At 42.3% G+C, this 23,094-nt stretch overlaps 8 protein-coding genes and 1 non-coding gene across 13 annotated transcripts; 4 read left to right on the top strand and 5 right to left on the bottom strand.

The window, feature by feature from the left end:
* Positions 1-5,917: 5,917 nt before the first annotated feature.
* Positions 5,918-8,756, top strand: BDBG_00765. 2 transcript variants are annotated; one of them, XM_031720028.1, is made up of 2 exons: positions 5,924-6,357; positions 6,453-8,556. In XM_031720028.1, exon 2 carries the CDS (start codon positions 6,511-6,513, stop codon positions 7,096-7,098), a length of 588 nt encoding a protein of 195 aa, XP_031576016.1. In that variant the 5' UTR covers positions 5,924-6,357; positions 6,453-6,510; the 3' UTR covers positions 7,099-8,556. The 2 variants fall into 2 exon arrangements, with proteins under 2 accessions (XP_031576015.1, XP_031576016.1); XM_031720027.1 differs by having other exon boundaries at positions 5,918-8,756.
* Positions 8,757-9,279: 523 nt separating this feature from the next.
* Positions 9,280-9,401, bottom strand: BDBG_16197. Its single transcript has one exon. It is a non-coding gene; the product is annotated as a tRNA-Met (tRNA).
* Positions 9,402-9,502: 101 nt separating this feature from the next.
* Positions 9,503-11,712, bottom strand: BDBG_00766. 2 transcript variants are annotated; one of them, XM_002629474.2, is made up of 3 exons: positions 11,601-11,712; positions 10,978-11,543; positions 9,503-10,862 (listed from the first exon to the last, which is right to left on the bottom strand). In XM_002629474.2, exons 2-3 carry the CDS (start codon positions 10,981-10,983, stop codon positions 10,233-10,235), a joined length of 636 nt encoding a protein of 211 aa, XP_002629520.1. In that variant the 5' UTR covers positions 10,984-11,543; positions 11,601-11,712; the 3' UTR covers positions 9,503-10,232. The 2 variants fall into 2 exon arrangements, with proteins under 2 accessions (XP_002629520.1, XP_031576017.1); XM_031720029.1 differs by having other exon boundaries at positions 10,138-10,895; positions 11,601-11,701.
* On the top strand, positions 9,542-13,970 carry BDBG_00767. Of its 2 annotated transcripts, none has more exons than XM_002629475.2 (7): positions 9,542-11,170; positions 11,272-11,553; positions 11,613-12,325; positions 12,595-12,604; positions 12,717-12,872; positions 12,945-13,215; positions 13,325-13,970. In XM_002629475.2, the coding sequence occupies exons 3-7, from the start codon at positions 12,190-12,192 to the stop codon at positions 13,742-13,744; spliced, it is 993 nt and encodes a 330-aa protein (XP_002629521.1). In that variant the 5' UTR covers positions 9,542-11,170; positions 11,272-11,553; positions 11,613-12,189; the 3' UTR covers positions 13,745-13,970. The 2 variants fall into 2 exon arrangements, with proteins under 2 accessions (XP_002629521.1, XP_031576018.1); XM_031720030.1 differs by having other exon boundaries at positions 9,573-11,210; positions 11,300-11,553.
* Positions 13,971-14,302: 332 nt separating this feature from the next.
* BDBG_00768 (peroxin 24) lies at positions 14,303-16,470 on the top strand. Its single transcript, XM_002629476.2, has 3 exons — positions 14,303-14,754; positions 14,825-14,965; positions 15,034-16,470. The coding sequence occupies exons 1-3, from the start codon at positions 14,513-14,515 to the stop codon at positions 16,319-16,321; spliced, it is 1,671 nt and encodes a 556-aa protein (XP_002629522.1). The 5' UTR covers positions 14,303-14,512; the 3' UTR covers positions 16,322-16,470.
* A 78-nt stretch (positions 16,471-16,548) lies between these two features.
* Positions 16,549-17,569, bottom strand: BDBG_00769. Of its 2 annotated transcripts, XM_031720031.1 has the most exons (4): positions 17,499-17,569; positions 17,380-17,423; positions 17,155-17,246; positions 16,549-17,040 (listed from the first exon to the last, which is right to left on the bottom strand). In XM_031720031.1, the coding sequence occupies exons 1-4, from the start codon at positions 17,540-17,542 to the stop codon at positions 16,744-16,746; spliced, it is 477 nt and encodes a 158-aa protein (XP_031576019.1). In that variant the 5' UTR covers positions 17,543-17,569; the 3' UTR covers positions 16,549-16,743. The 2 variants fall into 2 exon arrangements, with proteins under 2 accessions (XP_031576019.1, XP_002629523.1); XM_002629477.2 differs by having other exon boundaries at positions 16,549-17,246; positions 17,499-17,553.
* A 68-nt stretch (positions 17,570-17,637) lies between these two features.
* Positions 17,638-19,681, bottom strand: BDBG_00770 (66S preribosome component NOP16). The gene is made up of 3 exons (XM_002629478.2): positions 19,493-19,681; positions 17,727-19,412; positions 17,638-17,654 (listed from the first exon to the last, which is right to left on the bottom strand). The coding sequence occupies exons 1-2, from the start codon at positions 19,618-19,620 to the stop codon at positions 18,812-18,814; spliced, it is 729 nt and encodes a 242-aa protein (XP_002629524.1). The 5' UTR covers positions 19,621-19,681; the 3' UTR covers positions 17,638-17,654; positions 17,727-18,811.
* An 83-nt stretch (positions 19,682-19,764) lies between these two features.
* On the top strand, positions 19,765-20,684 carry BDBG_00771 (ribosomal protein L37e; the record flags this gene model as incomplete). Its single annotated transcript, XM_031720032.1, has 5 exons — positions 19,765-19,923; positions 19,993-20,009; positions 20,106-20,163; positions 20,309-20,380; positions 20,529-20,684. The coding sequence occupies 5 exons, from the start codon at positions 19,765-19,767 to the stop codon at positions 20,682-20,684; spliced, it is 462 nt and encodes a 153-aa protein (XP_031576020.1).
* A 356-nt stretch (positions 20,685-21,040) lies between these two features.
* BDBG_00772 (uncharacterized protein) lies at positions 21,041-23,072 on the bottom strand. The gene is made up of 3 exons (XM_002629480.2): positions 22,338-23,072; positions 21,660-22,127; positions 21,041-21,514 (listed from the first exon to the last, which is right to left on the bottom strand). The coding sequence occupies exons 1-3, from the start codon at positions 22,596-22,598 to the stop codon at positions 21,176-21,178; spliced, it is 1,068 nt and encodes a 355-aa protein (XP_002629526.1). The 5' UTR covers positions 22,599-23,072; the 3' UTR covers positions 21,041-21,175.
* Positions 23,073-23,094: the final 22 nt, after the last annotated feature.

A 23,094-nucleotide genomic window follows, 5' to 3' on the forward strand; every position in this document is an offset into this window, starting at 1 on the left:
ATAATTGCAGGAGACTTCAATACACATCATTTCTGATGAAATTCAGAATGCAAGAGAGCAGTGAGAGCTGATAATCTGATTAAATGAATCTTTGAGCATTCAATAGATTTGATTAATAAGTCTGATCAACAAACATTCTTTAGAAAAGATATGAAACAGAAGTCTATTATAGATTTAATCTTCATGTCATAAAATCTAATGAAAAGAAGACTTGTAAACTGATTTATTGATTTAAATGAGACATCAGGATCAGGTCATGAGATTATTCAATTTGATATTGAACTGAGTGAAAAACAAATGAGTGAAAATTCTCTTCTCTCTAATCAGTATAACTTTGAAAAAGCTGATTGAAAAGCAGTTGAAGAAAGTATAAAACTGTTAAAATCTGAAAGACAGAATGAGCTATATTGGAATTCTGGTCAAGATATCTCAAATGAAATGCTTGAGAATAGAGTGAAGCTTATTACATCTATTATTCTAACAAGTGTTAAAGATAATATCTCAAAGAGAAAATCTTCTGAGTATTCAAAACCTTGATGAAATGAGAATATCTCATCTAAAAGAAAAGAATTAGCTACTGCTAGAAGAGATTGAAAGAATGATGTAATATCTGATGAAGAGTTCAAAGCTATCAGAAATGAATATTTTTCAGATATTAAAAGAGCTAAAACAGACTGCTGGAATAAATTTCTTGAAGAAGCATAAGAGAAGGAAGTTTTTAAAGCTTTTAACTATACTAAAACAAGAAGTGTAGCAAAACTTCCAGTCTTAGAATATGAGTTTCAGAATGAATTATATACAGCAAACTCTTTTGAGAAAAAATGTCAAGCTTTCATGAGAATTCTCTTTCAGAACTCACCAGATTCAGATTCAGATTCAGAGAAAGAGAATATATCACTTCTCAACTATATTAATGAAAATGACTGGAAATGATCTGATCTTACACAAGATGAATTAGAGTCAGCTATTTTCTCAAGTTCTGTTAAAACTGCTGCAGGTTCTGATTCAATTAATCACTTGATTATTCAGAATACATATTCCTACTTAAAGAATGAATATTTTGAGCTTTTTTTCAATCTCTTGAAAAATGAATATCATTCTGAATGCTGGAGAGAAGTCACTGAAGTGATTCTTACAAAACCTAATAGAAAAACTTCAATTTCTAAGTCATATAGAGTAATATCTCTATTGAACTGCCTAGGAAAGGTTTTAGAAAAGATAATAGCTACTTGACTATCTTTTATAAGCTCTATAGATAATTCTCTTTTATTCAGTGAACAAATGAGAGATAGAAAACAGTGTTCTGCAATTGACACTATTCTCTCAGTTGTTCATGATATTCAAATAGCAAAGCATGAGAGTCTGGTCTCAACTGCAGTTTTCATTGATATAAAAGAAGCATTTGATCATGTTTCAAAGTCAAAGTTAATTCAGACATTGAAAATATTAAAACTGCCACTTTCTCTAATAAAATGAGTTAACTGTTTTATATCTAAAAGAAGTATACAACTCTTCTTTGATGGAATGAAACAAGACAAGACTGAGATAAAAATAGAAGTATCACAGAGATCTTCAATCTCACTCATTTTATTTGCAATATACACTGCATATCTATTTAAAAATAGAAATATGAGAATAGTGTGATCTCTGAGTTATATGAATGATATTGATCTAGTCTACAGCTTAAAAACTATCAAAGAGAAGTTGAAAGTAATTGAAGAAGCTGTAAAGAAAATCTTTGTTAGAGCAGATATCAATCAAATTCAATTTAATATGAATAAAACTGAGTTAATTCACTTCTTTCTGAGATTCAATGAGAAAGGACTATCTCTAACTCTTTTAAATGAAGAGATTAAACCCAGTATAAATATCAAATGATTAGAAGTATGGTTAAACTCCAAGTTGAATTTTAAATATCACATTCAACAAAGAACTGTCAAGGCAGAAAGACTATTAAACAACATAATCAGACTATCAAATACAGAGAGAAGTCTATTCTTCCAGGCTATGAGACAGTTATATATAGCCTGTATTACATCAGTAGCTGATTATAAAGTTCAAGTTTGATGAAATAATTAAGGGAATTTCACTGAACTCTTTCAAAGTCTGTAAAACAGAGCCTTGAGAAGAATTCTGAGAGCATTCAAATCATCTTCTATTAAAGCAATGAAAATTGAAGCTTCAATTCCTTCTTCTGCTATTAGATTTGAAAAGGCCTGTATGAACTATGCTCTGAGAGTTGTAAAGATAAGCTTAAATCATATAATCAGAGAAAGAGTCTCTTCTTCATTTCCATCAATTAACTCTGATAATGAACTGAATTGAAATAGATTTCTTGATTGAAATGAAAATAACTCTTCAAAGAAAATGTCTTCTCAACTGTACAGACTATGCTCTCTGATTAAAAATTAATTTTCTTCTTTAAATATTGAAAAAGTTGATCATGAGAAGTTATCTCTCTGAAGAGAAAAGCTTGAATCTCTTATAGACTTATAAATAAGTGAACTATCAAAAGAGAAAGAATATGAACAGCATTTGAAGAGAATTTCTACAATTAATATAAAAGACTCTATTCTGATTTATTCAGATGGCTCAAAAAATGAGAACTTGAATAGATTAGGCGCAGGAATTGCTTATACTGAAGATAATATCAATTTTATCTCAGATTTCTGAAATCTAGACTCTGAATGTGAAGTCTTTGATGCTGAACTATTTGCAATAGTGAAAGCTTTCAAACTCATTGAAATAAAATCTCATAAAAGAGGAAATTATTTGAAAGAGATATGAATATTCTCTGATAGTCAAGCTGCTTTAAAAAGACTTAGAAATAGTCAGATTTATAATGATTAAATGAATCTTGAACTGATCTTAAACTCTATTTTGAAAATTCAAAATAGAAGAATATCAAAGCTGATAATTCATCTGCACTGAGTTCCTGCTCATATGAATATTCATGATAATGAATTGGCTGATTCAGCTGTAAAAAAGGGTGCAGAATTAAGCAGATCTATTTAAAAAATTATGTCCTGATCTTTTATAAAGAGAAAAATAAAAGAATCTTGTTTAGACAAGTGAAATGAAAGCTGGCAGAAACAAAAGAAGAGTATACATTATTCAAGATTTGAAACAAAACCCAAGTGAAAATCTTGTTTAATTAAATGTAAAAAGAAAATATTCTCATCTATAATACAGCTGAAACTAGAACATGGCTATTTCAAATCTTATATACAAAGATTTAATGATAGATTTGACTTAATAGAATGCTTATTCTGCAATACAAATGAGAATTCTGAGCATATTGTAATGCACTGTGTATTATACAATAGTCTCAGAGTCAGATTGAAAGAGAAGTATAATCTAAATTAATTAAATATGAGATTCTTATTCTCAACTGAGACAGGAATTAAATACTTAATAGACTTTCTATCAGAAACTCAAGCAGCTATAAGAAAATGACTAAATTCAGAATTATCTGAATATGAAGAGAAGGAAATCAATCAGATATAGTCTGTTAAAACAGCTATACACTTTCTTTTAATAATTTGTTTTGTTATAGTCTCTCTTTACTTTATCTTTTTCTTTATCTTTTTCTTTCAATTTCTTTCTATCTATCTATTTAATGTGTCTATCTTTGAGACTGTGTTCTTTTTCTCTTTTCCTTTGTCATGATATTATCAAATGATTTCAAAGTATCAAAAGATGTTAAAACACTGTAATTTATAAACAGTTTTTGTATTCTGAGCTGGAATTTTCTGATTTTGCATATCTGAAATTGATGAATGTATAATAGTTAACTTTACAGACATAGGAAAAACCCTGAGAACTAAAAGTTCTCAGGTAGATGTTATAGTCTCTGACTGCATACATCTATAATTAAAGAATAATAATAATAATAATAATAATAATAATAACTCTATACTGCTTGAGCATCTAGACTTCTTATCAGAGCTGACACAATGTCTTTCTGTGAGATAATACTTACAGAGAGACAGAAGTCATTATTGCAGACACAATGAAAATAATAGAAGTGAGAGAAGAAGTAAGTGTATAAAATCTCTTTCTTCTTCAGCTGCTTAACACAGTGCAGACAAGTAGTAGTGTCAGTCAGAGACTGCATCAGAGCCTTCTTATAGAGAGAAGATAAAGAAACTGTGAAACTCTGCAGACTTAACTCAGCAGCATTCTGAGCAGAACTCAGACATATCACAGAAGAGAAACTATAGATTAAGTTTCTCAGAGTCACTGTCTCTGAAATCAAGCTCTCTCTGAGATTCTCTCTGAATGACTATATAGAGTCATACATCACTGTGTTAATTGAGAGAAGAAACAGTGTTGTAATAATAACAGAGAGAGTAGAGAAAGAACTGAATACAGATAAACTGACTGACAGAAGAAATGACATCTCACTGCAAGATATGACAACTATTATCATAACTGTAAGAGAAGCAGAAGAAGATGTGACAATGAGAGTGATACTTCTACAGCTCATTGATACTGCTGTCTTCATCTTCAACCTAACTTTCTTAATAGTTATGAAGACTGCAGCTGCATCATAAAGACATTTACTCACTAGAAAATATCAGAATAAGTCTCTTATTATCTTTCAAGAATAATACTCTCATACACTCACTATTACAGATGAGAAGAGGAGAGAAAAATATATTATAGAGAGAGAAGAAATCTTTTTGAAAAATTCTGTTACTACTGTTAGCTTTGTCTCTAAAATACATCACTTTTGCAGAGAATTTCATATATAGAACAGAATATGATAAGAGATCTATAAGTCACTTATTAACTACATTTTTCACATTTCAAATTAATATATAAGAAACTTACTTATTACATGTTTAATTTGAATAAAGATGAGAAAGAGAAGATCTACACAGTCAGCAGAAGAACTTATCTATTTCTTTATATTATATACAGTATACACACTGTCAATCAGTTGATAATTATTACTATATAACAAAGATAATTTCTAATTCAGTAATCTTAAGAGTATAGAGACTATATTCTTAAAGAAAAGAGTATTATTATACTCTCAGCTGTATTAAGACTCTGTTACAGTTTCACACAGCTTATTACTTTTATACAAATGATTTCATCTCATTCAAATCAGTTTTTAATTACTCTATAATATCATTTAGATATATTATAGAAAGATTTAATTAATAAATATAAGAATCTCACTTTAATACAAGATTAGCAGATTACTCTTTCTTAATAATAAAATACTGCTAAGATATCACTCTGATTATTCTTACTTATAAAATAAGAGAAGAGTATTCACTTATTATCTATATAGAATAGCTAGATGCTGACTTCTTATTAAAGAAGTTAGTGATTTATTTTTTCTTCAACTGAAATATATACAAGAGTTACTGTGTGTCTTATACAATCTTCTTAGTATACTAAGTATCATATCTATAATATTCTCACAATAACTCTGTAGTCTATGAGCTCACTATTTAAGTAAGATAGTTAAGCTCACTTATACAGCTTCTTAAACAACTATCTTTATATGACACCGCTGACTAGCCACCGCTTCGGTTTCATCACATTACATCAGTTAACAATCAATTCAGTGTAAATTATGTAAATACTTATCTCATTGTCAGATTTAAGAACAATCTCAGTATCAGAAGAAGAATTGTAATTATTAATAAAATTAGTAAAGTCTTCTCTGTGTATAAAGATTATGATAAGAGAAAAGAATTATTCTACAATCAATTAAAAATTGATTGTAGAATTGATGATAAATAATTAAGAAAGAAAGAGTGGTTTCAAATTACAAGAAAAGATGTATTGTGCTGCAATTTGTGCGAGGTTGGGTAGTGGCACGGGCCACATTTGCGAGGTCAGCTTACATAACGAGGTCAAGTGGCGCACTTAGCGAGGTCAAGTTTTCTGCTTCCTGTTGGGGTTGTTTGCATTTACGCTGTACAGCGTAGGTTCCCAAATTGGCGCCCCCCTTCCCTCGCTGAGTCGCTGCCCTCGTGTCGCTCGTTTCGCTTCCCCTTGCTAGCTGCATAACTACTCCCTCGCTGCCTTTTTGTTGCCGCCGCCGGTTGCCCCTCTTCCGTCGTGGGTTGCTTATATGGGGCTTCTTCTTCTATGATCTTGTGCTGGGCGTAACTATATATAAGTCATCGCCTTCGCTCCTTGTTTCCTCAGGCCATCCATCAGCCTATCTCCAGAAACTATTTTTGATATTGTGTGTCCACTCACGTACTTCCTCACTCCTAATTACTACACCAAACCGCTCACTCACTACTACTACTACTACGACACTCGACAACACCACTCCTATCGAGTCCTCGAGTGAAACCCGCCTTGTTGGATATTTACGAGCAAGCAGTTCGTCTCATTACCCATATTTAACCTCCTCACGACCTCCGTAGAAAAGCTATCAATCAGCAGCTCACCACTTCCGCAAAACGGTTCTCTACCAGAAAAAACAGCGGTGGTTGCCTCGCGAAAGCTGCTGCCTCCCACAAACCAGGGAGCACCATGAGAAGTGACCGCTCAACCACCTACATGCACTCATCGCCGTCCATTCTCCCATCCATGTCTCCCTCTCTCCGGCCCAATTCCCCTCCTCCCTCCCGCAACAGAGTCCGCATGTCTCCCAAACCAAAACACGCCATCCAGCTGGGCAACCTCCCACGCTTCCACCCAGCCGTCTACCAATCCGCTTCGAACGCTCCTCATAACCAACCTCCTTCCCCGCTCCAACAACGACCCGCCCAGCCTTACAGAATACCATCAGGTTCAAGGGATGCCCTACGTCAGTATCGTGACCTCGTCGCAGGCGTGACTCTTACACCACGAGGCTCTTCAACCAGTGGCGGCACAAAGCCTTCTAAACCACGCATCGATCCGCTGGGCAGTCCGGGCCCCGTAACGCCCCTGGCGCTCGAGGACGATGAGGGTGGATATTTCGTCGCTGGGGCACCGTGTTCTCTGCCGTCGGATTCCAGTGCGAGGAATCATGATGGATCTGTTTCGCCACGGGAGCTTGTTGAGAAACTGATCCAGCGGGAGACGGAGAGGTTGGCGTCCCAGGGCTCGTCTAGGAAGGAGAATAAGGGCTGGTAAAGAAATGGTTGGCCACCTTTTATACTACACTACCTATTTATTCGACCGGCCCACATACATCATCATGGATCACGACTCTCTTTGGTTTCTGCCTATGCATTTCTTCCCAGCCTAGTTCATCTCCTACCATGACGATCTGAACAACCCCCTTTGGCCGCTAAAGTGCTCTCTCCCTCGCAAGTGAACACAGTGAACAGCAACGACAAAAACGGATACCAGTCCAATCGACACTTTATGCAACTTCTCTCTCGCCATTTTTTTGTCATTCGGCCGATGATTTTTTTTCTCAACGACTTGCGAATACCCGCCCAGCTACGGCTTGGCTTGCCTCATGTTTGTTTATCTGAAAAGTACCAAACGACAGCCAAAAAAAGAAAAAAAGCATAGAACCAATGCTGAAAAAGGGCAAATTTAAAGCATGGAGATAGATAAACAGGAGCATGGCACTCGTTATTTTGTTACTGATTTTTCTTTTTTCTTTTTTTTTTTTTTTTTTTCCGTGTGGCATTTGTATACCATAGTGTCGTTTTGTTTCCTTTAATTTTTTTTTTTTTTTTGTGTGTGTGTGTTCGTGTTTTCTTTTGACATATCTATCATCATACCCTTCGACTCTCCTTGTATTTTCACGTTTCGCTCTCACAAACCTACCGCACCGAACGCTGTCTGCTGGCAGCAAGGAGAGGTAAAGCAACCTACCATGGAGTCTATCTCATCCTAAGTTTGTATCAACTCCTAACCTATAACTCCTTCCAACTTGTCATCTGCTGTTTGCGATTCTTTTTTATTTCCTTTTGTATGTCTCTTTCACTTATGTTATTTTTCCCACCATGAACCGCATCATCTGTGCTCTTGAGTGTATATACCCCCCCATTGTTTTTGTCCTATCTTATTTTATTTCCTCTACCTTAACTACAGTTATCAAAGACGATAACCATGGAATCATATCCATTAAATTATTACCATGTCCACTGCCGTGGGTACATGCACCTTACCATTCATTATCCGATTCCATCCTGCCTACCCTTCGCCAATCAACAAACCAGGAAATACTCCCGCCCCTCATACCTCGAGAGTTAAGCCCATCATCCAACCCACGTTTCAGGAGGGATTTATACATACACCACTAAATACACCACAGCTATGAAGAATTGGGTTTAGCTCAGTAATTGGCTTTCCATTAATTAATACATAAACAAATTGGGAATATTATGCACATGCGAAGTTTACTTATCACTGTCTGTCTACCTTGCCTGCCTAATAGCTAACTAGCTGCCTATCTATAGTCTATATGCTTCATTCAGTCTATTTATTCTAGCAGTGCTTATAGCTGAGAAGAACCCCCTGCTATGTACAGAGTAAAAATATATAGAATTAAACAGAGAGAGAAGGGAGACAGAGAGAGCTTGAGACTGCAGAACATTGATTTTTATATCACAAGTTACTTTTTCATTCTTCTTTCAAATCACTTGTGTACATAAGATTTCCCAGTTTTTTTAGAAATAGCTGTGGTGTATGTATAAGATCCCTGATCGATATCCACTCACAAAACCCGTCCCGTCCCACCCACCACAGACCACAGACCAACCACCCGCGCCCGGCATGAAAAAACTCTCTTCCCCACACCATCCTCAATCAAAATAATTGTTACTGCGTAAGAATCGTCTTATTATTGTTATTATTATAAATCCACTCAAACTCCCACCACCCGCCACAACACAACGCGGCAAGCTGCAGAAAAGTTTTGGCCGGGATGAAAGAGATGGGAATTCAAATTCAAAAATAACCCTGTAAACCAAACCCAAAGAATAAGAATATATGATAATGTTGAATAATTAATTGCTCCGCGGACTACTTACTCCTACCTCCTCCGTCCGAGTTACCAGTGTTGGTTCCGTGGAGCCGTCCATGCGCTGTGAGTTAACGATTATTATTATTATTATTAGTAGTATTAGTTAGTATTATTATGGGGCCCACCACCACCGCACGCACCCTGAGGTCCAAATGTTCTTCTCCCCCTTTTAATGTCGTCATAGCGTCTGTCCACACGCCACGGACACCCCGCTACAGAGTGTACTGCGTACGGTACACACCACCCAGGGCCACCCCACCCCGACTTGACCTCGGGACCATGAAAGAAAAAATTAAAAAATTAAAAAATTAAAAAAGACAAACCCCATCTCTTGCCCCCGGCCAGGATCGAACTGGCGACCTTGAGATCGCTAAGTAGTTTTTGCTACCTATCATATTATTTGAATAGGACATGAATATGAGACTCACGTGATAACCAACTACACCACAGAGGCTTGGAGGGGTTAGAAGGTCAGTGATTGGCGGGGGATTTCTGGTGGGGTTTTTTTATTTTTTTTATTTATTTATTTTCAATTATTGTTTTCTTTTACAAAATGTTTTGAAATTAGAAAGATTGTTATGTTTATTTTCTTAATTTTACTATTATTTACCCGAAAACTAGTTGTTGAGGAGTGAAACTCCTACGCGTTGTAGCAATCATAATCACTCTTTATATTTTATCTGTTGTTCAATGCCGGATTTCTTCACTCTCGATGATTCACAGATTGCTAGCATGACAGCTACTCGGTAAAATAAGCCTTGATGGTTGACGAGTAGGTAATCTCGAAAGGTCCGCTGTGACCATGTGAAGAATGCGTAAATGGCGCAAATAAATGCCGCAGAGAGGGAAAGGGGGAACAGGGGTTATAGTGACTAGATATAACACTTCTCAGGAAAAATGCTGGAATGGCGTCATTTATTGTTCGTTGACTACAGCTATGCAGTGGAAAAATGAGGAGGGGTGGTGCTCGAAAAGAGGTCTGTTTGAGTTTGTTGGTGTGGGGATTAATTTGCTTCTGGATGGGCTTTTCGGTGCAATCTCTCAACTGCAGTGGAAGGGTGTGCACTGTCTGTACCTGCACTATGATACCATGTGTAGCGTCTAAATAACAGCAAGGGGGCCGCGGGAATATGAAGCTGTAGAGAATAGCATACTTCATAGACAGAGCTATATATGTCATGTTGAGCAAATATCGGAAAGTTGACCCGTTTTTCGGACGCAGTGTATTCAAGATCTACTCATAGATATGCGATATATGATATGCAAGATATATACTACATACAAACTACTCCTCCACCAGCAACCTCGGCCGCCAACTTAGCGGGGTAACCCGAATAACCATCTGCGGCCGCCCATTCCACACAACCCGCAGCCCAGCATCTCGCAGCACCTGCACAACCGTCTTCCCCACCTCCGCCGTCTCCGCATCGACATCACTCAGCGCCCCATACCGCACACACAACCCGCCCCCGTCCACCGCCCTCTCCGCATCCTGCATGTGGAAATACGCCCACCCCGAATCCCCCACCCGCGCCTCCCGGTGTATCTGCGCATCGCCAGACTGCGCCGTGTAGCAGAAATTCATCCGTGTCAAGATCCCCTTGCTCGCGGCCAGGATCTCAAAGGCGCGCTTGACGCGCTGGAACCCGGCGTCCGCGTCCGCGGGCCATGTCGCCTGCTGCTCCAGCCGCGCCTGCCAGAGCTCGTCGATTATCCGGCGCGATTCGGCGATGATGCGGGGGTCATTGCTGTCGTAGCGCTCATGGTGGAAGAGGTAGGTGATCTGGTCGAGGAGCTCGGCTTTGGTGTATGCTGCGGTGCTGATGATTCCCGCCGCGCCTGCTTTTACGTTGTCGATTGCGTCCTCGTCTATAGGGGTAGGCTCTGTGGTGGTTGGAGGGCTAGATGTTGCGTGCTGATTTTTTAAAAAAAAGAAGCGGGCGCAATTCTCCTGAGGTCAGTGCTGTTACATATATGCTCTCTGGTGAGTCCTGATTACGAGGACTTTATGTAAAATAGGGGTTTCATACCGGCATTGTGTGGGGAGGTGGACGATGAAAAGCTCTGGCGGATGAAAAATCTGCGAGGATGAGAGCACTCGCATTCAACCCTCGGGTTATTTAGTTATCTCCAGGTACACTGTGTGAGTTCATAACAATCATCTCGAAGCTAGCGTGTCCAACTCGTATCTCAGATTTGACCAATAAATACCTAAACAGCACGGTAAGACAGAAAGATGTGAAATTTTAGTCTCTGCCTTAATGTGAATCATTTCCTCCGTTGCTGGTTTATTATTTGATGAAGTTTATCTGACGAGTGGTTAGATGTTAACTGAATTCTTCTTTGCGCAAGTACATCTTTGGAGCATGGATTGGCGTAGCATTTTCTAAGCTGTCAATCCTTCTGGCCTGGTAGTGGAGTTTTTTGTATTCAATGACGGTTGTTTAAGCTCGTTGCACACCGCCAGAGTAAATATCCGCTGCATCTTCCCCAAAACTGGTTGAGTCGAACGCTGCTTAGGCTCCCTCCCTGCCTTTCCTGACCGCTTGGTCTTGCAGAAGCCGGGCATATTTAAACATCGCGATGCCGAACCTCGCTTATTGCATGTTAGTTGGCACTGATTACTACCCCCTTCTCATGGCTACTAACTTACCAGTTATACCAGCACTAGTGATCACTAGTTTATCCTGGAGTACATGCACATGTCTAATTTCAGAGACCTTCAGAAGATAAACAATAGACGATACGTGTTCTAGCTGCCTCTATATACGTCGCGTCGAAGTCTTGGAACCGTCCGTGTATATTACATATCACGTGACACTATATTCGAGAGCATTCCAAGGTTCCCTCCTTTTTCGGCCCGACTAAATTGATGAAGCTTGCTCGGGGTATTTTTCAATATATAATCATTTTTATGATATAACTTATAACTTTTGGGGAAACGAGAAACAGTCAATCGTCTCACGGTCAAGGAAAATCTCAGAGAGTGTTTGGAGCGGGAAAATTGAATTGGATCAGCTTTGCCTCACAACGGGTTGACTGCCATATGTACAACATCTAAATGGAAACACACAGCCGATAGTTTTCTATCTATCTTGTTTCAAATCAAGATCTGGCTTTGGTGCATGCATCGATGTTTTCGATCAACGATAAACTGCATCTGCAATAACCCACCTGGAAGCAAAAAGTACTTTCTCATACGGTCGCTGGACCTTTGAAATCCTAGATTGATATCGGGGAAAATGAGTTCAGCGGATATGAGAAATCAGGAAGCGGATGGGATTCGAGAGAAGCCAGGTGTTGCCAGGTCAAGGGGGAAGAAAAAGGACTACAAAGGGTTTGTGGCGGGTGTGTTTTCTGGCATTGCCAAGTTGAGTGGTGAGTTATTTTGGGCCCCTTGCTTCCTTTTCTCGTCAGCATCCCTACGACAAGTGTCCCATTTTATGTTTCTCGTGACAAGGCAATATATGCTGCTGGGATATAAGGCGAATGTCGATATGATGGCGCTGGACGTATTTTTCTGTAATGAAATTGTTCGTTTTGGTTATCAGATGCCCGCCATTTACATCTGATGTCCTGTACGACAATTCTGAGTCACGGCCGATAACTGACGAGGCTTCCAACACTTCATGTGGGATAATTTATAGTGGGACATCCGTATGTTTAATATCATTCTCACCTGATCTCGGATTTTCCTTCCTGGACGCTCTAGGGCTTGTTCCCATAGGCTCATCGGTTGAGTTCTTTTGACTGATATATTAGCCAACAGATTCGATACCATCAAGGTTCGTCTTCAAACGACAAAATCTGCACAATTTAGCGGTCCTTTAGATTGTTTGCTTAAGACTGTACGGAATGAAGGACCAAGGGCCTTGTATAAAGGTGCATCACCACCTTTGATGGGATGGATGGTCATGGACTCTGTGTTAGTCTTTCCAGTTGAACCCCAGCATCTGTTTATAACTCTTCGTGCAGTACTCTTCTAATCTTGATATAGTATGCTCGGGTCATTAACCCTCTATCGTCGTCTTTTGTTTGAACATGTTTTTGCAAACAAACAATTACGACGAATAATACCTTTTGCTTCAAAGAAAGTTCCAGATCGACTGTCCAGCTTTGGGCACGGCATCGCTGGTGTTTTGGCGGGCTCAACTGTTAGCTTTATAGCAGCACCTGTTGAGCATGTGAAAGCACGATTACAGATCCAGTATGCAGCCGATAAGAAGCAACGGTTGTATAGAGGCCCGATCGACTGCACGAAGAAGATTGTACGTGCTCCTATCAGTGTTATTCATTTTTTTTATTTTTTTATTTTTACTATCTTCACACAATCGAAAAACCCCAATCCACCTATTCACATCAAATTTGTTTTCATAGCTTCGTACACACGGAATCCAAGGGCTTTATCGCGGGTTTTGCGCCACTCTGCTCTTCCGCTCATTTTTCTTCTTCTGGTGGAGCACTTACGACATTTTCTCGCGACTCATGAAGCAGCATACTCAACTATCCACACCAGCAGTCAACTTTTGGGCGGGTGGCTTGTCCGCGCAAGTGTTTTGGCTCACATCCTACCCGTCCGATGTTGTGAAGCAACGGATTATGACGGATCCGTTGGGTGGCAAGCTGGGTGATGGCGAAAGGAGATTTCCGCGGTGGAAGGATGCAGCGGTAGCTGTCGCGAAAGAGAGTGGTTGGAGAGGATACTGGCGGGGATTCCTGCCGTGCTTTTTGAGAGCATTCCCCGCGAATGCAATGGCGCTGGTGGCTTTTGAGGGAGTTATGAGGTACTTGGGATAGATGGGGATACGAAAAAGCATCGAATCCATTTCTGGCGGAGCATTTTGATCATTTTTGCATTTGGGTTATAGATTCTATGCATGGGGCGGATACTAGGACATCGCAATCTGTAATTCTATATAGCAAATATTAGACGGCGGGGAGTAATTCGTGACATGTACATTACATTACAATAAAATACAATAAAGCAGTTTCCACAAATATACGGATTTCCTTCAGATCAGTCACTGGCGCACATTACCCGCCTTTGGTCTCATGGCCATTTCCGTTTCATTCTTGGTATAGACTGACATTGATACCTCAGATGCACATAGCACACATCCAGCTCAGTTTCCCACCTAGCGAATTACCCCTAGTTGAACTCATGAGTTTTGATTTGTCCAGATGATAGTATCGTTTCTGTATCAAGCACAATGCTCCATCTTACAACATTTCAGGAGGCTCCTTAATACGCTAATTATAATATAAAGTTAGTCTCTTGGCACCCGGCTTCCCGACTTCACGGGTTCTTCTTGGCACGAGCCGAGGTTGGAACCCATGTCACGAACCAAACAAGATCTTTAGAAGAACTGACCACATGAACCAACATCGTCCTGTAACTATATATCTCCTCTGGATTTCACAGATGAGGTTTACTCTGATATTCTGTGACAATATAATACTAATACTCAATACTGTTGCACAACAACCCATAATATTGTGTGCAATCGTTTGATTTTCCAGGTCGGATGCGGCCTTAACCTGGGAAGTCCATCCTCAGCATCAACCATGGATGAGTTTACGGCAGACGCCTTCGTCAACCGCGAAGACCCCATTCCTGTCATTTCAGTCTCGTCGCAGCCAGCCGAAGATAGCCCCAGGCCAGCTGGAAGGGACAACGACAATGTTTCTGTTGCATCCGCTCTATCTGCCCGGCGACTGAAGCAAAAATTCCAAGGCATGAAATCCGATGCGAAATCACTGGGTGGTTGGTCTGCTGGGTCCTCTCTTCAGGAACGGCTGTTAACAAAGTATAGTCCTAATATATTGCTTATGTAGCTGTATATACTACTGGAGCTAACTGGCATTATCTTTATTCAGACTATGGCAGCAGGTTTTACCTGGGGAAGATCCTGGGGATGAGTCCGAAGCTGTGGCCGGCAAACCTCCCACTGTCCACGTTGACCGCCCTGCTTTCAGCCTTCCTACAATGAGCAACAACTTCCGACGTTTTAATGCTAGGCATGATTTCCCTTCTTATACCCTTACCGGACAGGATGGACATCTTTCTTTTGCTAACTATTATATAGAATTGGCATTGTATTTCTTTTCCAGGAGCGCGTGACCAACGTCCTGAGCTGGCAAACCCCAACTCACACCTTGTCTTTCCTTTCCGTCTACTCGTTTATTTGCCTAGACCCATACTTACTGATGATTCTCCCATTTGCTGTCTTTTTGCTCTTTATTATGGTCCCGGGATTTCTTGCTCGTCATCCACCCCCGCCCGCCTCTGCATCGACCTCTAGCACTACTGCGTACTACTCATACGATGGGCCGGCTCTTGCTCCAGCACAGACTATTAAACCCGTCTCAGAAACTTCAAAGGACTTCTTCCGTAACATGCGAGACCTCCAGAATAGTATGGCAGATTTTGCGAACCTGCACGATGCCACCGTAGCTCTGTTGTCCCCTGCCACAAACTTTTCTGATGAAACATTATCATCCACCGTTTTCCTCCTACTCACCATCCTATCTGCTATTCTGTTTTTAACGGCCCATCTAATCCCATGGCGTATGCTGTGCCTTGTTGGTGGGAACGCTGCTATTATCGCAAGCAATCCTAGCGTTGCTGCCTTCATGCAAGAAATCGGGCATCAGATGAAAGACGCAACCGCTGAAGCCCAGAGTACGGCCGGCGACGCCTTCTACAACGTTTTCGGAATCCCGATTCCGTCATCGCCGTCTACGCTCCTCACATTACTTAAATCTACTGCTGCAATTTCACTCGATACGTACCCAGAAGAGCGAGAAGTGGAAATTTTCGAGCTCCAGCACAAAACGCTCTCGCCATACACGGCAACTTCGGACTGGGAGTCGTTTGTTTTCACCCCCACTCCCTATGACCCGCTATCTCCATCTCGTATCGCAGGCGATCGACCAAGGGGTACACGGTTCTTTGAGGACGTCAAGGCACCGCCGGGCTGGAAATGGAAAGGCAAGAAGTGGCAGCTGGACCTCGAATGCCGCGAGTGGGTGATAGAGCGGATGATTACGGGTGTCGCGTTTGAAGTTCCGGGTTCCAGCGATAATGCGGTGCCTGAGGAGGTCGGAGGCTGGGTCTGGGATTTACCATTCCACCCTCCTGATGAGGACGCGTATAACAATGATGGCTTAGCGTATGGGGCCAGCTATGAAACCAAGGGGAAAGATAATGAAGCTGAACAGAAAGGGAATTCCAAGGGGAAGGGGAAGCTGGCCAAAGCAGACTTTGAAGAAGGCGTTGCTGGGATTGGCGGGACGGGAGAATGGAGACGGCGGAGATGGGTTAGAGTTGTGCAGCGCGCCAGTGTTGATGACAGAAGCTCTGATACTGGGTAAAATTGTATAATTAGCTGATTTGCGTATGGGGTTATTATGCATAGGAGGTATGATGCCCCGTGTGCTAATTGTATCGATGATGTTACGATTACGAGTCAAATGGATGTTTATGCTGAATAGTTCGTGATACCATCTTTCAACTAGTAGTTATTCCGATGCAGAGTACTCCGTCTTGTACGGGCACGGCTCCATAAACGAGCCAAACTTCATTCTCTACGGAGTACAATTCATCAACACGATATTTTCTTTGAGAACTGCAGGAAATCGACCAAAAATTCCTAAAGTTTTGATATGCAGCTTCTACCCAATCACAATTCTTTGCTTATCCATCACTGCTCCGTAACTACAGCAGCCCCCAATAATACCAAAGCACCAGAATGTTGAATATTGACACAGAATCTCCCATCTCCCCCCTACCCAGCCTAATCTATACCAAACAAAACCAAAATACATATTTCCACAAAGAATGCCACAACCAAACTGCCCACAACCCCATTAGCCATCAGAGAACCCCCCGCCGCCGACGCAGAGCTCATAGGTGCATTCGCTGCCATCGTTGAGGCAGCTGGCGGGGGAATTGTTACCGTAACGTCTACCGTGGAGCGCAATATGGGATCGGTCGTGGCCGTGGATGCATCAGTCGTGCGAGTCGCGTCGTCATCATTGCTGCCGCCGCTGCTGCTACCTGCTGACAGTGTTGACTCCGGGTCAAGAGTGGCCTTGCTAGCATAGTTAGTCGCTGTCGCGAATGAAAGAGTCGAGTTTGCAGATGCAGATACAGATGCAGATACAGATGTGGATAACGCTGCGTCTGCAGTTCTGGTGCCACTTGCTTTGAATTTCACCTCGCCCTTGTCGTTCACGTTATATTCCTTTCCGTCGAGGATGCAGACGGGGTATATGGGTTTTTGAGAGGATGTGTGGCCTGTTATTGATTTTTTAGTATTTTGATATGAGTGTTTGACGTTAGAAGCTGGTTTCTTTATGTCTTTCTCATATAGCTCATGCGTTTCATGCTTTGTCTCATGTGGGGGGAATATTATTTATTAGCCACTTACAGTATGCATGTTTCTTTGTCCCGACAGGATCAGTGTTTTTGAGCCTAGGATTTGTTGTTAGTATTGTCTTTTTCTTTTTCCTTATCTCTCTTCTTCTTCGTGCGAAGAAGAAAACATACGCTTCGCGACAGTCAATTTGTTTCGGCCCTCCCTTTGAGCACATTTTGATCAGGAATGGAACTGTTCCATCTGGCAACTCTCCACAAACGTCCTCCTGGCCCTGCTTGCTAACTATGCAATTCAGCCCAGTTATCACGCCTGGAAATGAAAATTCACTTGAAGGACATTTGTTTCTCGGTCAGCGCATATCCTTCCACGCTAGATTGCCATGGCTGTGGAGTACCTACATCTGTGCGATGGACAGGTGAGAAAGCAGTAAAAGGGTCCCGAGAACCCGAGTCGCTGATAACTTAGGCATTTGGGGCGTCAGCGTCTTGTTGGAACCCGGCGTCAGAATACCAAAAGAGAGCGCGAAGTGTTTTAAATGCCGAAGGGGTACCAAATAGCGAAGAGAGAGGTAGAATAGAGCGCGGCTTGATTAGAAGAGGAGCAATAATTCGAATTCCAACTTCTTATGGCTATGTTATTATGAACTTGAAGGGAAAGAAAAAGGACAAGTCCTGGAAATTATAAACAACTAATATATTTTTTCACTGTAATAGGCATATTAATTGTGAATGCGGTAAGGCGAACCGTGTTATTTCACTCTCTTTATACATGGATGGCTGGATGCGTATTCGGACGTGCACGTTCAAGGCAGCCCACATAATGCCTTTGATTCCTTTTCCCGAAACCAAAGAGAAAGGAGAAAACGGTTGAAAGTCATTAGGGAGTTTCGTCGCTTTCAATTATTTCATATAACCTTTCATTATTCCAAGTCCACTCCGCTATGTCTAGTGGCAACTGCCCGTGGCGAAGGGAGTCATTCGAGCTATCCGTCACCCTTGGGTACAGTGAGACAGGATATGCACATGCCTCGTCATTATGTAGAATAGACCGTGGAAATGAAGTCCCTTCGAAGGGGAGTGCAGATGTATCTCAATACTAACGGTATTCACACAGAGTACCAACGGTAACAAAGATGTCAACTGCGAAGACGATACTCGAGTAGCCATGACCAAAGCGGAACGTCGCATACCTCCAGGGCTGGATTCGTGAGCACCTATAATTAGGTACGAAGAACCAATATTAACTGGCACAATTACCGCATCGGCCAAGGTGTCCAGTAAACATGAAGCTAGCAGCTCCAAAAAGACGCATACGACGGGATCATGTCTATGGCCGACAGAAGAGGAAAAAGGAAAAAGGTCGAGATTCTGCTGATGAAAAACGAAAAGTCCCAACTCCGTAAAACGCCATGCCAAACCAAATCCAGTTCTCCCGTCCTTCTAAATCTCCAAACATCTCTCGTACATTGGTAACCGCTCCCCCGCTAGGCAGCTCCCCGCTTCTCCTTCCATTTCTTCAGTCTCCGTTTTATGTCCCCCTCCGTTTGCTGCATAGGATTCAACCTCCTATCCCTAACCATTGCACCGATATTATCACCATGCTTCGCCACTAGTCTCCCTAGCCATTCCTCCTCGCGCTTGCTCTGCTGTCTGGGTTGTTTCTTCTTCAAGGCCTCCTCTTCCAAAGCGGCTTGGCGTTCCAGCGCTTGAACTATCGCCGACGAGGACATGCTACCTGGGATACTCATGGACGGATTACCGAGACCAGCTTGGCCAACTTCATTCAGCGGATCTTCTAGTGGGTTTGCTTTCCGGCGCTTTCGCCCCGCAATTTCAACCTCGTCGTCGTTCTCTGGGTGAATCACGCGGAGAATCCTCCCTGTTTCTGGATCTCGTTCGACGCGCGCTTCGGTAGGTTTTATCATCTTCAGGATTGTTGAGGAGGGTAGGAGATGTAAAGAGTCTGTATGTTGTTGGCCCGACGACAAATCCGCGAGCTTCTTCTCCGCGCCGCCAGTCGGGGCGTTGAGCTGGGATGCTAAGCCAAGTCGGCGGTAATTTTGGGTTAGGGTTAATTTTTTATCCCTAAGAGATGTTAGATTGGCATGGAAATGTAAAAAGAAAGGAGATCCTTTGGCAGGGGCAGTTTTAAGGAGATTTGATACCAGTTCTGCGCGATGATAGCGTTCCCCAGGACGTTAATTTTCTTGTTCCCATTTTTCAGCCGGTTAGCTCTTTGCTTCACCCTTGGAGCGCCTGAGCGATTCTTCCTTTTTTGTAAAATGCGACCCATCTTTAATCTCGGGTTCCTTTGAGGGTGCTTGTAGCTCTTTGTTGGCTGGTTTCTAGATCCGATGCTGAGGAACAAATTTTTTGGATAAGCTTGATCGTCAATGTTTGCACCTATTCTTGGCATATTTGCACTTGCACACACGGCATGGAGACATCGCTGAAAGAGGAAATCAAGTCACGTGTAGGGTTCAAACCCTACACCACAATTCGCTTAGCGACTTCCGGCCGCGATGAGAACTTTCGATCCAACGCCCGACGACGACAACGACGACAACGACCAGCGCTTGTAGACGCAGAATTCCAGGTGAGAAGGCTATATTCATTGTATGCGGACTCGCGCGCATACGATTTGCTGACATTGTTCAAATTCTAGTCCCTAATTCAAGATGAGTACGTACCGATCCGTCCGCCGGTCCAGAACCACCGCATACTAGGCCTTGTTCGCCATTTAATTATTACGATCAACTGACAGATTGAATAGCGAAGGGAACTTCCAGCTTTGGCAAGCGCCATAACAAATCGCACACTCTGTGCAGACGTTGCGGTTAGTCCGATCTCCTGGAATCCCGCTTGTGCACGAGAGGCATTCGGACATCAACCCCCTTGAAATCCTCACATTTTTCAATATCCGCGATATTTTAGCAGAGAAAAATGATATACTGAACATTATTTTGGACAATTTTGAACAGGCCGTCGCTCTTTCCACATCCAGAAGCACACATGCTCGTCTTGCGGGTATCCAGCCGCTAAGACCCGGAAATGTACGTTGAGTCCCAATATACAATCCATCCGGCACGTTAGAGTAGAAGGGGATCTGCAATCGGGAAGGCAAAAAGATGGTTTTGGAACTTGGTAAAACGGATAGGATATCAGGACGTTTACTTACATCGTTTGTTTTGCCGTCAATAGTCAACTGGGCCGAGAAGGGTCTGCGACGAAGAACCACCGGAACTGGACGCATGCGATATCTCAAGACGGTCGACCGCAAATTCAAGAACGGATTCCAAACCGGCACCCCCAAGGGAGCTCGGGGGCCAGAGAAGCATTAAGTTGCTGCGGGGTTGAAAGAATGGGTTTCCAATGACAATCTAGGCTAAGGGTTGAATTATTTTTTTTTCCTTTTTCCTTGTGGATGGCCGGATTGATTTTCTTTTAACGGTTCAGAGGTGTTTACTGTTTTATTTTGCTAGCGTGCTATCAACATTCGAAAAAGGGGAAACAACTCGTTTGGCCGGATGGGGAGTGAGAAGGCGTGGGGTGGAACATGGCGTGCGCCGTGTACATGAATAGTTTAATGACATGCGCTCTGTGGCCAAGGTGCTTCCTGTTCACATATACCTATCTTGTTGGACTGGGCCCATTTTATCACAACTCGCGCTACATGTTACTTACTCCCCATCTTCGAAAATCGAAGGTCTCTAGCCGTCCGCGTCATTGATCACTTTACTTCTCCAACGGTTTTACGATTCGTTCAATGCTTTCAATTGGAGGTATTGATTCTACTCTCAGAAAAATCTTACACATGTGATTTCATATAACAACCATGATCAACCCGTTCACTCGCCTCTACCGAAAACACGAACCGCACCATCTCCCTGTACAAAGTACAGTACCTCCTTCTCTTCCAAGCCCGCATGATCGTGACCATCTCCTTTCTCCGTTTCTGGAACCCACCCACCCCCTCTACTAATCCGTAGAACGCCACTGACATCTCGCGCAACACCTGTGTCTAAACCTCTCAACTGCATAACCATTCTAGCTTGATGCGCCATCCCTACAACTAAGGATGCATGCTCTATTTCAAGCGGCGTTGGTTGTTGCTCCATAAACTCGGCAGAACCTGCGTGAATCAGAGGCGAATCTGCCGCAAGTGTGACAACCGTAGAATGAACCCGCTAACTCGGGGAATAGGAGAAGAAATCCCACTTAATTAGCCTATCAAATTCGTCCAGGTTCACACCCCGTAGATTTCGTGGTAGTATAGAAGGGGTGTTTTGAGGGATGCAAACCCATTATCTTGGTATATAAGTGTTAACGTACCTGCCGTAACCCGAACAAAAACTCCCCCATCTCCGCCGCCCCAACACCCATTCCCGGACCTGTAGCAGCCAGGAGCAAATCAGGCTGATCCACTATAAGGAGAACATCGTTTTCCACCGGCTTTTCATCAGACGCCGTACCCCCGCTCAAGTCATCGATGGCAGCGGCGATCTCCAGCTCCAGGGAGTCGAGGCCTGCGTTTCCCATACCAGACCATCGAAGTTTCCTTGACGCACTACCGCTACTCTTCCCATGGCTAGTTACGGTTGGAGAACGGCTAGATACTGGCCCTCGAGCTGATAGAGTGGCGTGCGACGGTATCCGCGCGGGGATTGGAGAGCTGCTTGCCACAGGGGGGGCTGGCGCTGGCGCTGGACCTGGGTCTGTTTGTGCGGGCAAGAAGAGTTCTGAGACCCCGTCTATGAAAGCGAAATTGCCTTGTTTTGATAGTCTGGCAAGATCCAGTCCCTAAGATGGAGTGTCAGTAAAGCTTAAATAAAGGTCGTTTGAACATGCCAATGAAAAATTTAATTCATATAGCTGTTACTCATGTCCCCCCACGTATAAATGCGGAACTACCAAAAAATATATAAAAGCAATCATGAGAATTAAGAATGCAACCAAAATGATCCAAACACCAAAAAATTTTCAAGAGAAAAATATCAATAAAATCCATACCAATCTCCTCGCTTCCGCCCTCCAGAACTCCATCCCCCTCAAAAAGCTCACGAGCACCACCCGTCGTATCCCTCTCCGGCCAGCGTTGAACTCCAGCTCTTCTCCACCTCGACCGCTACCGGAAGATAGAGCATCGCATAGGATCCTTAGAACCAACCAATTGCTCGTTGCCCCTAGAACGGAGGTGATTAGGGTGAGTGATTGGGCCGGGAGGGGTGAAGCTGTGTAGGGTGCTAGGAGGGGTGCGGTTGGTATAGACATGTTTATTCGCTTTCTATTCTTCCTTTCCTTCTACTATTCTTGGCTAGAAAGGAGAGGTTTAATTCGAATGAGTAACCGGTTCAGCTTCCTCCCCCTTGTGTATCTGCTGTGCGGCGGGGAAGAGGGTTGTGCGACACTGCCGCGGTTGTATGGTGAGCGGATATATTTATTCGTTAAGTCGATTGATGCGATAGTTACCAAGCTTATTTAAGCTCGAAATATGACGGGATGGAATTGTGAGACGAGAATCGATATGGTAAATATGAGGTACTCTTGACTTAAGATTGCAATCATAAATTAAAAGGTGAATATCAATTATCAGGTGGTTGAATTCCCTCCTACCCCAGAATCAGGTGAGTTTCGTCATTCGAGCCTTGAAAAAAAAAACAGATATTTAAATAAATACTTGCGTCATTGCCAACATCTTCTTATTCAACGCGCACACCACTCATTTCCACGCCGCACTGGTTCGACATTAGAACATGTTTCACGGAAA

This window comes from Blastomyces gilchristii (genome assembly GCF_000003855.2).
Source record: "Blastomyces gilchristii SLH14081 genomic scaffold supercont1.1, whole genome shotgun sequence".
NCBI classification, from domain to species: Eukaryota; Fungi; Ascomycota; class Eurotiomycetes; order Onygenales; family Ajellomycetaceae; genus Blastomyces; species Blastomyces gilchristii.